The sequence below is a fragment of the Symphalangus syndactylus genome, chromosome 3, assembly GCF_028878055.3.
Source record: "Symphalangus syndactylus isolate Jambi chromosome 3, NHGRI_mSymSyn1-v2.1_pri, whole genome shotgun sequence".
Lineage (NCBI taxonomy): Eukaryota > Metazoa > Chordata > Mammalia > Primates > Hylobatidae > Symphalangus > Symphalangus syndactylus.
In genome coordinates, this window is record NC_072425.2 from 101478699 (window position 1) to 101493801 (window position 15103).

A 15103-nucleotide genomic window follows, 5' to 3' on the forward strand; every position below is an offset into this window, starting at 1 on the left:
CTCCCTGGGAAACATAGCTAGGATACCATGGGCTTAAAGGGCAAGGTGCACTGAGATATCAGCTAAGAGGTAAGGCATAAACAGAGTGATGCAGGCACTTAACTAGTGGTGTGAGCTCACAAAGACAAAAATAATCCATCAAATTCTTCCCTGGCTTATGTCAGTTCAAGAGTAAATTAAAATAATGGTTTTACCACTCTTGCCTTCTTTGAATGCAACTTAAAGCAGCTCCTGACAATCTGTATGCATCTAGTGCAGGTTCTTACAAAGGGATAAGATCTTCCCATGTGCAGCTACAAACAAATGATCAATCCAGTTAACTGTATCTGGTATTTAATGAAATAGATGAAGAAAGAAACCTTGATCACTTCTTGATCGGTTCATTGCCCTAGAGTTTTAATCAAGGCTCTCTACTTCTTTATTTGCCTAAAACCATCCTGAAATGACTGCCCAATTCACCCTTTCACATTCATTTCCATGGTAGAAGTCAGCTTTTTGCTCCTCCAAGAAAACAGCTGGGAATTCTGCTGGCAAATATCTATGGGATTACAATCCCTGGAAATACTGCCTTGGGTCACGGCCATCAGCCTTAGTTTTTGTGGTGCATGTGGTTTCTAATCCCCGACACACAAAACTACTTTAGATTGGAGAAAAAAGAATGGACTTCTAAATCGCCTTCTCTATTTTATTGTTCACATTTCGTATTGTTTTGAGTGAAATTGGAAAAATTGTCTCCTTTCTCTGTATTGCCAAAAGGCATTCAGGTAATGAAGTCTGTAACTAAACGGTAATTGAATCAGCATAATTTGCACACTGAATGGTTTTCAAATGCTCCCAGTTTACAATTAAAGGAGAATTAATGCGCTTGTTGTTGAGAACGCAGCGCATTAGAATAAATCCAGCACTGTTTTTGTAATGAGAGGAAAACGTTTTAACTGCCAACAAACACATTTAAAATTTAACACAACGTATTGATTTCACTTCTGCTTTTGATAGATTATTTTCCAGACTATCGAAATACTTGCTCCAAGCAATAAACTGCACCATAGCCACAAGCCCTTGCCGTGTGTGTGAGCACAGCCCAAGGACGTTAAGAACAGTCCTCAAGTTCAGGTCATGCGTAAAGGTATGCAGAGGAAAGGGGCAAGCGGGTTACGTTGGTCAAGGGAATCGTTAAAATCCACCCCTCCCCCGCCCCCCGGCTCTTTCACTTTGCATTCCCTCCCCCCATCTCTCAATAAAAAATTTCTATATTTCCTCTGGCCAAACTTTCTGTCCTCCATCCATGATCTCTCAATGTCAGTGGGCTTACTGGACACAGGTGGGGGTGAAAATGATTGAAGATGGGAAATGGGAAGGACACTTTTTGCATTCCGCCTGCGTTCCAGCGGGTAAAGGCACAGACTTCGGTGACAGAGTCAGAAAGGCTGTTCTTTTGGATTGGCTGCCCTGGCTTTCACCTGTTTACCCCAAGGTGTCCTGTGGACGAGGACGTTGATGCGCAGCGCCCTCTGGCGTCCGCGGCTGCTACGGTCAGGCGATAAAGGTGCAAAGACAGGCAACATTGAGGGTTCTTGGATTGAAGCTGAAATTGGTTAAATACACATTCACACACACATTTATATACGTAGTCACTCACATACACAGAATTCGTACACCTCGCAGCTTTGCAGTCACATGCACCAGGGCAACGGCCGAGAAACGCTGTCAATTGTAGGGATGGCAATTCTTTCAGGCTTGTGGGTTCTATCTAAGGCTCTTGGGATTGAGGAGCGCCAGTACCACCTCCAATCAGAGGTGTAGCCCCATCAGAGAGTTTGGGCTGCTTTAGCGCACCTCACCCCTAGACAGAACATAGCGAGCCCTCGGTGCACTCCCGCAGCCCAGGATGGGCTATGAGGGTCGGGACACTGAACACAACTTCACCAGCAGGGCACAAGTGTCCCTTACCCCCATTCCCCCATTCTCACCGCAGAAGCCAGACCTGAAATATCGCATTCTCCTTGCCTCAGCATGGCACAAACAGCTTCCAATTCACCACAACAAAGCTCTTCAACCAGGAACCAAGTTCCAGCAGCGTACAAAGTCCAGTCCCCGGAAAACTCTGCTACTCAAGGACAAGGACCGCGCTTTGTTCAGGATTCTCTCCCTGGAGACAAGGCCTACCATTCCCTAATAATGGACTAGTCACTGGAGATGGGATTTTGTTATTTGATGAAAAGGAGAGGTCGAGACGAGAGGAAGGTGGACATGTTTGCTGGAGTGTCTTTGACCTAACTCCGATTGCTTGCAGTACTCCTGATAGTTAAACTTAACCTGTCGGAACCCTTACAAGTCAAAGAAAGTTAACTGCACTTCTTTATGTGTCTCATCTCCAAATCGGGAAAGTGGGTGGGTAGATTCACTTTTAAACTCACAGACCAGACCTGGGCAGATTTGTGCTTTCCACCCCCCAACTACACTCCCACTTCCCTTCGTTTAAACTCTGTGCATGAGCTACTGAGAGTTCCTGCCTTCCACTTCTTCTCGTTGCCCTCTACCACATAAAGCACCCCATCTCACTACCTCCTTGGGTGTAGGGTGTCTGGGGCGACCTAGCCCCTTTTCAGAATCACGCGCAGGAGACTGGGGGACTGGAGCAGAAGAAAATGGAGTGGGAACCCCGGAAAATCCGCAGGAATCCAGAGACCAGCTTGCCAAAGTTGCTCCAACACAGCTGCTAGGAAGCTGCTCTCGCTGAACTGGCGGCTTAACCCTTCTCCCGCGTGCCCCCAGTTTCCTTGCCTCCCGGCCGGGGTAGGAATGCGAAAGCCCCGAACCCGCCAAGACTTACCAAGTAGACGGTGGGCTGCAGGAGGAGAAGCACGTACCAGCACGCAGCCTGCATTCTCCCGCGTCTCAAACTTCCTTGGCGGTGCCTTCTTTGAGTCTTTGTTCCTTCAAAAACATAGATCCACCTGACATCCACTTTACAGAGCAAGGAGCGCTCTCAGCAGCCTAGATACAAATAAAATTAGACATCCCATGACCACGCGGGCAAGGTTAGGCTTAACAATCAAGCGGGGAAAGGGGGTCGTGGCGGAGAGTGGGGGACCAAAAAAAAAAAAAAAAAAGAAAACGTGAGGGAGAGTATGAAAAATTGAAAAGCGAGTAAATCCAGCGCCTGAGACGAGCAAGCGCGCGGTCCGCAACTGGGCAAGCGGGCGGGCGGACGAGAGGGAGGGTGAGGGGCTCCTTGCCCCCTGCGCTCCTCGGGTGAGAGAGTTCCCAGGCGGCGGAGCACACTGAGCCGCGTGCAGGCTGGTTCGGAGCCCAGCCTTCTCTAGCAGCGAGACCTGCGCTAGTGTTTGGTGGCCGGGCGGCTCGCACTAAAGGCGGCGGCTGGTTCTTCGCCAGCCCTGGCAGTGCTCACACACGTACACACCAGCAGGGGGGGGGGGAAGATAAAGGGAGAGAGAGAGGTTGAGCGAGGGGGGCGCGGTGAGAGGAAGGGGTAGGTAGAACTGACCGCGATTAGGTGCTAGGTATCTCAACACGTTCGGTGAAGTGGGGGTGGGGAAAGAGAATGCAATCTGCATACAGGAAAGCAGGGCTCAGTTTACCCATTCGAACCCCTGGCACACACACAGATACCCACGAATGCTCACAGTCACATCTCTAGCACTACTTTTTTCGAGCCAAAGGGTACAGCCGGTCGCTAACTTCTAGAGAAGAAGCCTCCTCCGAGCTATGAGGGTCACCTGCCAGGCTTGTTCTCTTTCCTAACCAGCGCCCTCCCTGCCGTCCCTTCCTCGTGCCCACCACCCCGCTCCCAGGTGTACCCTCCGGGAACAGTGGAGGCGAAGGGTACGTACCGCACAGGACTTGGGGCGAATCCGGCAAGAAGGGACCGCTCTGGGCAGGCTCCATGGAGGAGCTACTCGGGCCTGGCGTCTCCAGCACCCCGGACGTGCCCTCCCAGGCGCTCCGTCTCCATGCTCGAGCGCAGACGGGTCCGGCTGCCTCGTCCAGCTTTGGCGGAGTCGCCGTCTCAGTGCCCGGGTCGCGCTCAGGATTGGTTCGCGGGAGCCAAGGCTTGGCACAGTTGGATTCACGGTGCAGGAAACTTAAGAGGCAAGAGAGGGAGGGAGAAGTAGAGGAGGAAAGAGAAGAAGACAGAAAGGGAGGGAGAGCAAGAGGGAGGGAGAGCGGGGAATGCGCCGGGCTGCTGCACCAGACGGACTGGGACTGCCAGCGCTGGCACCCGGACGAACAGTCCAGGACTCTCGGCTTCCCACAGCTGCCTGAGGATGGTGGAAATGACTTAAGGGGAGGAGACTGGGCAAGTCCTCTGGACTTGAAGTTGAGAGATAAGACACTGGCCTTTCGGAAGAAAAGAGAACCACACGGCAGAAGAGAGCAGTCCGAGTTTCTGAGGGAGGGATGGGGTGGCGAGAATCTGGAGCCTGCGGCACACGGAGCAGCTGTACCTCTACCCGCGACGCTGGGAAGCCCAGGAGCCGGTCCCCAGCGGAGTCCCGGGCGCTGTGCCTCGTGCTGCCCCGCCACCCGGGGACGCTCTGGAGCGCGTTGGGTTTCCGGCGGCCGCGGTGGTCGCGGTTTCTCCGCAGAGCCGCGGCTTGGCACGCCTACCTTCCTGACACGGACAATTACTTTGGCACGTGGGTGAATGATTCCTCAAAGACTAATTAGCACACTGTGTAAACACATCCCGCTCTCAGGCTCTCGCGGGCTGGGCCCACAGGGACAAGTGGCTCCCGCAGTGTCTTCGGTGGCCGCAGCGCCCCCTTCCCGGGGGGCGTAGGGAAGATCGCAAAGCCCAGGGGAGTGGCGGGAAGAGCAGCAGGAAGTAGCGTAGGGCGGGGAAGGGCGCGGGAGGGTTCAGGGCGCCCCTGCCGGCCTCGAGCGCCGATGCCGGGCGCCTCCGACCTGTGGCTGCCGGGCCGGAGGCGGGGGAGCCGCGGACTGCCAGCCATTCAGCTCGAGACAGCCGAGAGGACTGGGCGACCTTGGGCTCTGGACTCCTCGCCGCCGGCTGGGCTGAGCGTGAAGGGGGAGGAGGAGGACGGGGGATGCTTCGAGCCGTCACCACCTCCCTCGCTACTGACACCTCCCACTCAACCAGCGTCTCCCAGACCCGGCCTCTGTGCTCCGACTCTGGCTGTCTCTGTCTTTCTCAGTCTCTCCCTTACTGTCCGTATTTCTCAGTATCTTTCTCACTCCCTCTCTCTATCTGTCTCCTTCTTCTGTCATTCTTGTGGTCTGTGTCTCTGTCCCTCAGCATCTTTCTGCCTTTTTCTGCCTTTCTGTGTGTCTCACTCAGGATTTCTGACTCTAGGTCTCTGTATCTCTGTGCCTCTACCCTGTCCCTGCCATTCCCCCTCAAACCCTGTTTTGTTTTTTGGTTTTTTTTCCTCCACCCTTCCAGTGCACCACCAACAGAGCAGTTCCACCAGTCTCAGGAGAGAGCCAGGACCAGCTTCTTCTGGTGCTGGTGGGGTTGCCAGTGCTCCTTGAGCTTGCCCAAATTCAGGGCACAAATCGGAACCCAGAAAAGGGTATCTCTTCCCCAACCTTGCCCATTTCATCTCCAAGCCTGCCCTTCACCAGAGCCTCTCCCGGGGTGATGCACATATCCATATTAATCTGTAGGAATTGTATGGAAATTTATCTCAGGAACCTGAGTTAGTGGCATCAAAATCGAATTGTGATATTTAATGAGTCTGGAATGTCCTTTCCTCAAGTGTGGCTGTGGACACTCTGGCAGGTCTGGGCCTAGATACAATGTATACTCTGGACAATAGGTCCCAGGGCAACCACAGGCTGAATTCCCCTGGATGATGGAGACCTCCCCTCAAACAAGGCAGTGACAATCAGCAGAGCCACCCAGTCCTGCAGCAGAGGCAAGAGGTACTCCACTGAGACCTTCCCCTGGAATCAGATCTCCAAAGACCTCCAAATTAGATCCCCACTGTAGAACATACCTGCCAGCACTTTGAGGTCTACACTCTCCCTTCCAGCTAAAAATAACTCTTTAAAGAGCAAGCTCTTCTAATCTCAAAAGTTGTACTCTGCTGCTGTGACCTCCTGGAATTCATTGGGGCATATGCAGAGTAAAGCAGTGAAGCACACCTTCTAACTGGGTCTCTGAAAATCCACTTTAGAAAAAACGCACATGTACATATAGCATAATTACAATGTTTTCTTGACTATTTTCACTTACCAGCTATTTCATTTGCTTAAAAACTTTAAACTTTAAAGAAGAAAAATTAAAGTATTTGGTCACCCATATCTGAGGCCAAATGGTCAAAGCAGGGGCAAAAAAAGCTTTGTCTAATTCCAACCTCTAGGATTCATGAGGCTATCCTAAAATTGATTCCTATTTGTACAGGAGCTCCCAGGCCTCCCAGACTGGAGTGTAGAGCTGGAGCAAATGTTGCCTGCCTCTATCTGGATGCCCAACTACTGTGCTGTCAGAGCTGAACTTCTGTCTGACCTTTGGGAAAATGAGAAAGAATCCGGCTAGCTTTGGAATATACCAAGTTCTTTTCTAAACCTTACTTTAAAAACATTCTGCTTCTAGTGCCATTTACCCTTAAAAAAATACTGCTTGTGAAATAGAAAGATGATCAGAGACCTTAAAATCTCTGTCTGAATGGGACTGATTATTTAAGAAAAGCACCACAGGCACCTAGTAATGGGAACAGGCTTGACACTTTGTTCTATGATACAGGACGCCAAAGAGCTTTTTCTGTTAATGACCTGAGATCTTCTGCCCAGACATTCAACCTTCACTGGATCCTACGAGACACTTGGCCTGGGATATAAAACAGTGGCGGATTGTCATTTTTCATATTTCACAGGGGTCTTCATCTCCTATAATACTCAACCAGAAAAGGATACTGAGCCACCAAGTAACACTGAAAAATGTATCGTTGTTTCTGCTAAACCACTCCAGTTTTAATAATATAATATTGGGGGAGAAGTGGACAAGAATGTCTCATTCACCCTCCATTCTTCCTATCATTTGCTTTATAAAGAACAATGGAGCAATAAAAGCATGATTTTCTTACATTCTTCTGTTTAAAGTAGTATCCTACTCTAAAATGCACTCTTAGAATACATGAACAGTCAGCTTCATTGAACGAGAACAAAAGTGTGATTACCTTAAGAAGTATAGTGTTTGTATCAATTTTTACAGACTTTACTCATGCTGAAAATTCTTTCAGAAATACTGTTTCCAAACTTTGTGTGCAATGCAACTTAATACACATATAAACTTAGTATGAATGATAACCACTGTAAAACACAACCTTCTGCATCTGCTTTTCCCCATGTCTACCTGGTCCAACCTGAAATGAACAGTACAAGAAATAATATAGATCTTTGTCTCTAAGAAATATATTTTTAAAGGGTTAAAATGGTCTGCATCAAAAGAAAATAGTGAAATTAACTTACCTGAAAGTTAAAACCAGAAGAAATTAAGCTAGAATCTTCTGACATATACTGATAGTTCTGTTAAATGTAATTATCTATTTTGGTTTGGTTCATTTGTATGATTCTCTTTTTTGGCAGGGGAGAGGGAAGGGAGAGGTTTGAATTATCTTGGGCTGGAGAGAAGAGAGACAGAAAGAGAGAGATTGAGTTCTACAAAACTTTGTCCTAAAATGAACCTGTCTTAAACACCTTAATATCATCATATTTTACCCAAAATCCAAGTAAAAACAGAGAACTATTGTTACAAAGCATCCAGCTGTGGTCTTGCTTAAGCTTCAGGCCAAATTATATCACTCTGTACATAGTACTGCATTGTACCTATTTTTTTCCTAATAGTGATAGAAAACTTACAAAGACTGTATCACCCTCCTGCCCTTAATTCAGTATAACCTGGCATTTGCATGTTGTATAGTCCTGGACAAGTGCCTAAATATTCCCCTGGCCTCAGCATCCTCCTCTGTACAATGCAGAAGTAAGGTTACATGATGTTTTAAATGCTTTCTAATTCTAAAATTCCTTTATTTTACCTTTTATGATTAAATGCAGGTTTAAAAAATTTACCTGCTTCCCAAAAAGCAATTGTATACTGCATTATGATTTTCAAAGATATTAACAGTTTGAAAAAACATTCTTTTTTGGTGCATTTCAAACATTTTTTAGTCAAGTGTGTTTATAGGTTTGAGCCAAAGATTTTTTCTGCATTTCTTCCCTGCTGCACCCTCATAACCTTTCTTCTAGGTCAGAGGTTCACTGTATTGTATTCATCATATTACTTTTTCATGTAAATTGTTCTGTACATATTTTTAATGTCACTGATTTATGAGAATCTAAACTCAAAGTGGCATCCTTATTATACTTATGAATATTGGTTAGAAAAGATCCAAAGCTATTTCCACTACTTTTGCAGAATTCTTTTTTTTTTTTTTTTTTTTTGAGATGGAGTCTCGCTCTGTTACCCAGGCTGGAGTGCAGTGGCGCGATCTGGGCTCACTGCAAGCTCCGCCTTCCGGGTTCACGCCATTCTCCTGCCTCAGCCTCCCAAGTAGCTGGGACTACAGGCGCCCGCCACCACGCCTGGCTATTTTTTTGTATTTTTAGTAGAGACGGGGTTTCACCGTGTTAGCCAGGATGGTCTCAATCTCCTGACCTCGTGATCTGCCCGTCTTGGCCTCCCAAAGTGCTGGGATTACAGGCCTGAGCCAATGCGCCTGGCCTTTTGCAGAATTCTTAAATGTCACTCAGGACTACTAAAAAAGCCCCTGGCCTCTCCATTCCCCCAACATATTTTGCTAGTGGAAGGAAGGATTATTTGCAAAGTGATTTTTACCAGCCTGGAATATTTGGTATTTGGATGTAGTAGAACTTGGTTAATAACTATGAGGCATGTGTGCTAAATTACCTTTACAAGAATGCTTTAATAACAAGATCACTGGACTAGAGAGGAAAAATAGCCATCAAGCTCCAGAATAAAAAAAAAGCTAAAGGGAATCAAAAAGCTTTATGTAGAAAGCAATTTTCTTTTTTAAAGGTAATTTATATGCTCAGCCTTTGTATCCACATTTCATTTAGTCTACTAGGTGAAGACAGAGGGTTCTCAAAGGTAGGGTAGTTTTAGTTATGCTCAAAAACTTTAAAAAGAGGATGAACATAATAAGAGAAATTAAAGAAAGCCAGCATTTAAAAGGCAGTTGAATGTAAAAGATGGAAAGATTAGGGTCATCGCCCGAAAATCATAATTAAAATTTTAAAAAATATTGTGACTAAGCAAACTTTTGCATTATAATCTCATTACAGAAATTCTTTATGATGATTCCTCCAGAGATTACTAATTGACAGTTCCCTAAAGCAGAATCATTAGAGACAAAGAACTTGATAACCAATGTTCTGTTAACAAAGCAAAATACAGTATCTGCTTTCAGCCAGAAAGAACACTGGGTTGCTTAACCACGTAGGGATGCAAGAAATTATAAGGAAAAAGGCTACAAGCTCTTTGGTTATCAGAAGCTGAAAATGAGTCTGTAAATGCATAGTTTATCTCCATAATCTAAAGTACCTAGATATTTTGAAACACACATGTTTGTCCAGCTTTTATCCTGATTTGGCAATATGAATACATCATTCTAAAACAAGATGACTTATACAGGCAGGAAACAAAGAACTGCTTCAACCCAAATATCATAGTGTCATAGTGATGACAGTGTTTTGGATTAGACACCTTTTAAATAGGAGATATCACAGGGATGCAACAAACCTTTCAATCTCCCTTTTTAATATCAAATTAATGAAAACAACTATATTACAATTTCACCATAATTAACTTCAGGGGTCATGCTATAAAAATCACATAATATCACATTTTTTTCTGCTTCTTTTAGTTTCAATAATAAAATGCTTTTGATAAAGTTCAAAGCAAAATAGTCTAACATGAAATTTTGTATTAAGTACATGGTAATTTCTCAAAGCTCCATAGCTTTCAATAGGGTAATGGCTACCAATTACCAAGTGCCAGGCAAATGCCAGGAACCATACCCTGTGTTTTATTTATCATTCCACTGTATCCCTAGTGAGTCCATGAGCATCAATCAACAGTTTAGTTTTAAAAAGAAACTTCCCTGCTTAGATGAGAAGATCTCATTCACACTCATCTCCGCGAAGGCTGACTTGAAAATCTGAGAATCACTGGACCATTAATGTACACTCCCTCCCTCTAGTAACTGTCTCCACTATTTTAGTTTCAGTGCCACTATTCTCTCCAAGTATTTTAAATAACCCACTAACCATTCCTTTTCAGATTATCTGTGCACTAATCTTCCTACATTAAACATTGGTGCTCCTCAGGGTTCCATCAATAACTTTCATTTCACTCCTACTAGACAATCCTGTCTAGTTCCATGTTTTTATTATATATTAACATCTAGTGACCACCAAGTTCATAAAGTCCATTTCTGATCTTTTTCTTGGTCTGAATATTCAACTGCCATCATGTCCACTTAGATGTGCTAGAGGTACCCAAAATTAATATGCCTAAAACAGAAAAAATTATGTCATTACATTACACATATATCCTGTTAGTTGGTGTCACACACTGTGGAGTTCTCCACTTGTAATGGGACTAAGCTCATGCCCTTTGCCAAAAGATCTCATGGTGGAATGGAGAAGTATACCGCCCCATATATGCAAAGCCTTTCTTTTTTTTTCTTTTTTCTTTTCTTTTCTTTTTCTTTCTTCCTTCCTTCCTTCCTTTCTCTCTCTTTCTTTCTTTCCTGTCTCACTTACTTATTCTTTTCCATCATAATCAGAGCCTTTAAGAGGCATAGCATATTTCCACTTGCTCCTTCAGCCACCAGGAGAACAGCACACACCATGTAGAGCTGGGTCCTTCAGCCTGAGACCTAAAATGAGAAAACACATGAAGACCAGAGCCTGACCTGGATCTGGAGCATAGCCACCAAGCTGACCTGTAGTTCTGCAGATCCAAAAGTGAGAAGTAAATGTTTACTCTTTAACTGTTAAGATTTGGGTGTTGTTTTGCAGCATTATCACAGGCAAAGCTGACTAACTGATCCCACTAACATACTGAAAAACTTAAGTACCAGATTTTCTTATGCCTTCTTTTTGGTCCTCCACATCAAACATAAAATTACCAACACATCTCGATTTTATTTCTAATTATCTATTATCTCCTCTCTTCTCTTCTCTGCTCCTGCTCCTGCTCATGACCCAGGCTCATATCATTAGTCATCTGGGCTGTGGAAATAGTCTTCTTACTGATCTCCCCTCATTTCAGCTTCTATCTCCATAAATATATCCTCCTCACTGTTACCTGAATGATGGAGCTGAAACCAAAATGTTCCCACATGAGACACTTGTTTAAATCTCCTCATAAACTTTCCACTGCTTACAGAATCAAGTCCAACTGCCTAGCTCAGCACAGGAGACCCCCTGTGAGCTGGCCTCCATCCACTCCATTTTTTTTTTCTTCCACCTGGCCCCTCCTCAACTACATGCTTCACATTCATCAGTTACCTATCCTTACAGCTTCTAACACACAACCATATGTCTCAACTCAGAGCCTCTGCACCTTCTTTCCTTTGCATTGACGCCTCTCAATTCAATCTCCTCATCTTCCTACAACCTCTGCTCAAAGATCACCTCTCATCCTCTCCACTTTTCTCAGGGACTTGTGCACTGAAACGTATTCTTACTAATTTGCACCATGTTGTTTATACATATCTCTTCTCTACTGGACAGCAACATTCAGTTTTGCACCCCCAGCCTTACCTCGAATTAGATTGAACTGAATGTTCAATCATGCTCAGAAAGCTCAGTGTCCGGAAAACAGCCTCATGTACCCCACAGCAGGAGAGCATATCAGAGCCTCTGGAGCAGCAAGTCCTCATCTAGGAAGTTCTCAGAGAGCGCATAGTTGGAGGAAGTTTTCAGGCAAACATCAGCCAAGTGAAATGAGCAAAAGGAACAGTACTAGAGTGGGAAATTTTGGCCAGAAGGCACAAGCTCCTTCATCCCAAACATCCTCAGAGATTCTGCTCAGAATCAGAAACTGAATGGAAAATTTCCACGGAATGGGTTACTCAGGACAGATTCATTAACCCCCTCATGTCCAGAGCCAAGTATGTGGTGATACCAAAAGACCCCAATGTCCCCAAATTCTAGCTCACTCTGCACAAGTACACCCCAAATCCTATCTCACAGTTCAGATGCTTCACCACTTATTAGTATCTTACCCAACAGTTTGTTACAACCAGACCTCAACTTATCACTTCAGGACCAGATGAAACAGGGAAAGGAGATGGAGGGAGAAGAGTTAGAGAAAGCACTGTGCATACCATTATCATAACTACCACCAACTCTGGACCTGGGAAATGGAGTTAGCCATCCTCAGAGAAAAACAACACTGGGCCTTGGAGCCCTGGGCTTTTGAATTAACCTTACCAATAACTATTTAATAAAACCACTCTTTCCAGGTCTCTTTCCTACACCTGTGGCAGTTTCCTCTTGTCTCCTGTCCTGGTTTTTCCTACTAACCACTTCCAGGCTGACAATTTGCCCTCCAGCCCACCCCTTTGATTTAAAACTACAGGCTAATATCTCTATCTGCCAGACGGAATCTTCACTCAAATGCCCGCCATTCTTTCATACAAAATGTTCAATGGTAAACTAGACAATACCCCCAACACTATACTCCGCCCCCACCCCCGACACACATCTTCCTATTCACAGCTCCCATGACTTCATTTGTGGGACCCAAACTTTCTATGTACCTTTACACCTCAGAATTAATCCGGTTATTTTTGTGTTCATCTCATAGACCAGTCAGGCACATTGTCTTGTCAAGCCTTCCTTCAGAATATCTCTTGCATCCACCTCCTTGCACCCTGGACAAGGCTTCATCATCTCACATGTGGACAAACATCTTATAACTGGTTTTCCAATTCGCACTAATCTCACTTCTATGAGCACTATAGTGGTAAGGACTATAATGGTACAAAGGTCTTATCCATCTTTGTACTTCCAACACTTAGTGTGATGCCTACTGCACAGTAGATGCCCAATAAACGTTTACTTGATGGGTGGATCGGTTCCTTATACTACCCATAGATTATTGCTTACACAACATATTTGCCCTGTTACTCCCTGGCACACACACACGAAATCTCCTCTTATCTTCCCATGTCTAGAACAGGGTTATTTTTTATGTATTCATTAATTTTTTCCAAGAAATTATTTACTCAAGAGAATTCTCACTCAAAAACATGGTAGGTAAAATAGAGAAACTCAATCTCTGGTTGAATCTAGGGTAAAATGTTTACATCTGTACCTACAGCCTTTCCCACCTTACCTCCTCTCCTCTCTCCCATCCCCAAGCAAACCTAGAGCTAGAAACTATCTAAGATACCCTAAGACAGAAATTCCCAAACCTTAGTTTGCTTAATTTCCACCTGGAGGGTTAAGTAAAATGCACATTATCAGGCTCTACTTTAGATTAGGATTTACTAGTCCGGGCTTTGATCTTTAAAAAGATGCATTTTAGCAAGCATCCAGGTGATCCGGTGAAGGTTGTCAGAAGAATACACTTTGAGAAACCTTATCCTAGAAGGTGATAGATTGGAATTTTAAAACTCCATCTCACAGAATGACATTTGAACCCCTTGTGGCAGAAATTAAGGTCTGTCAAAGTCTCCTATTTATCCCACCCATCACTATTTAATAACATGGATACATTAATTAGTTTGATTCAATCATCACATGATGTATACATACACAATTGTCCTTTGGTATCCACAGGGAATTGGTTCTAGGACCACCTCTCCACAGAGTCCATGGGAGCTCAGGTCGCTTATATAAAAAGGTATAGTATTTGCATATAACCCATGCACATTTTCCTGTGTACTTCAAATCATCTCTACTTACAATACCTAATACAATGTATTTTTTTATTGTTGTATTGTTACAATAAAAATATGTATTATTTTATATTGTTGTATTGTTAATTTTTTTCCAAATATTTTCAATTCTCTTTTGGTTGAATCCACAGATGCAAAACCCATGGCTATGGAGGGCCAACTATATCATAAAGTCATGTTGTACTCTAAACATGTATACAATTATTATTTGTTAATTAAAAATAAAATATATTTTTTAAAAAGATTTAATAGCAAGTGCACCCAAGAACATTTGCTTCACTTTATTGCCCTATTGCCCTCAATCATATTAATATTAGGCTTGATTCAAGTCTTAAGTTCTTTCTTTTTTTTTTTTTTCAGAGTCTCGCTCTGTTGCCCAGGCTGGAGTGCAGTGGCGTGATCTCGGCTCACTGCAACCTCTGCCTCCCGGGTTCAAGCAATTCTCCTGTCTCAGCCTCCTGAGTAGCTGAGACTGCAGGTCCATGCCACGAGGCCCGGCTAATTTTTTTCTATTTTTAGTAATTTTTTTCTATTTCACCATATTGGCCAGGCGGGTCTCAAACTCCTGACCTCAGGTGATCTGCCCACCTCAGCCTCCCAAAGTGCTGGGATTACAGGTGTGAGCCACCGTGCCCGGCCCTTACATTCTTTCTTATGCAGCTTCCCCCTAACTGGAATGCTCTTCTCCATCCACTTCCTCTTCCTTTGTACATCTCCAAATCCAACCATTGTTCATCATCTGGAACCAGGCCTTCCTTAGTGAAGCTTCCCCCATCCATCCATCCATCCATCCATCCATCCATCCATCCATTCAACACAAATTTATTGAATGAGCAGTGGTTCTAGGTACTGCGGATATATCACTGAACAAATAAACACAAATCCTAGTCCTCAGAGAGTGTATATTCTAGTGCATAAAGACTGACGAACAAACTGTAATGTAAGATAAAATATGTAGTAAGTTAGATGGCAATAAGTTCTACGGAGAAAATAAAGAAGGGAAGAGAGACAGAATGGCAGGAGTAAAATGCAGAAGCAATTTTAAGTGGAGTGGTTGAGGATAGTGACAACTGAATAAAGATGGCAGGAGGTGAGGAAGTAGACCATGTGGATATTTGGAGCAAAAGCTTTTCAAGTAGAGGGAAGATCAAGTGAAAAAAGCTGAGGCAAGAGTACACATT

General features: G+C 44.4%; 1 protein-coding gene across 2 annotated transcripts in view; it reads right to left on the reverse strand.

Moving 5' to 3' along the window:
• The window catches only part of NXPH1 (neurexophilin 1), a 382907-nt gene that overhangs the window by 314749 nt on the left and 53055 nt on the right, over nucleotides 1-15103 (reverse strand). Inside the window, exon 1 of one of the 2 annotated variants that reach the window (XM_055272589.2) lies at nucleotides 2834-3459. The exons of the other annotated variant lie outside the window; for it this stretch is intronic. Within the exon in view, the coding sequence (XP_055128564.1) occupies nucleotides 2834-2887 (54 nt within the window). The 5' untranslated portion in view covers nucleotides 2888-3459. Of the gene's footprint in view, nucleotides 1-2833; nucleotides 3460-15103 lie in introns of those variants that run through there. 2 annotated transcript variants of the gene reach the window in all.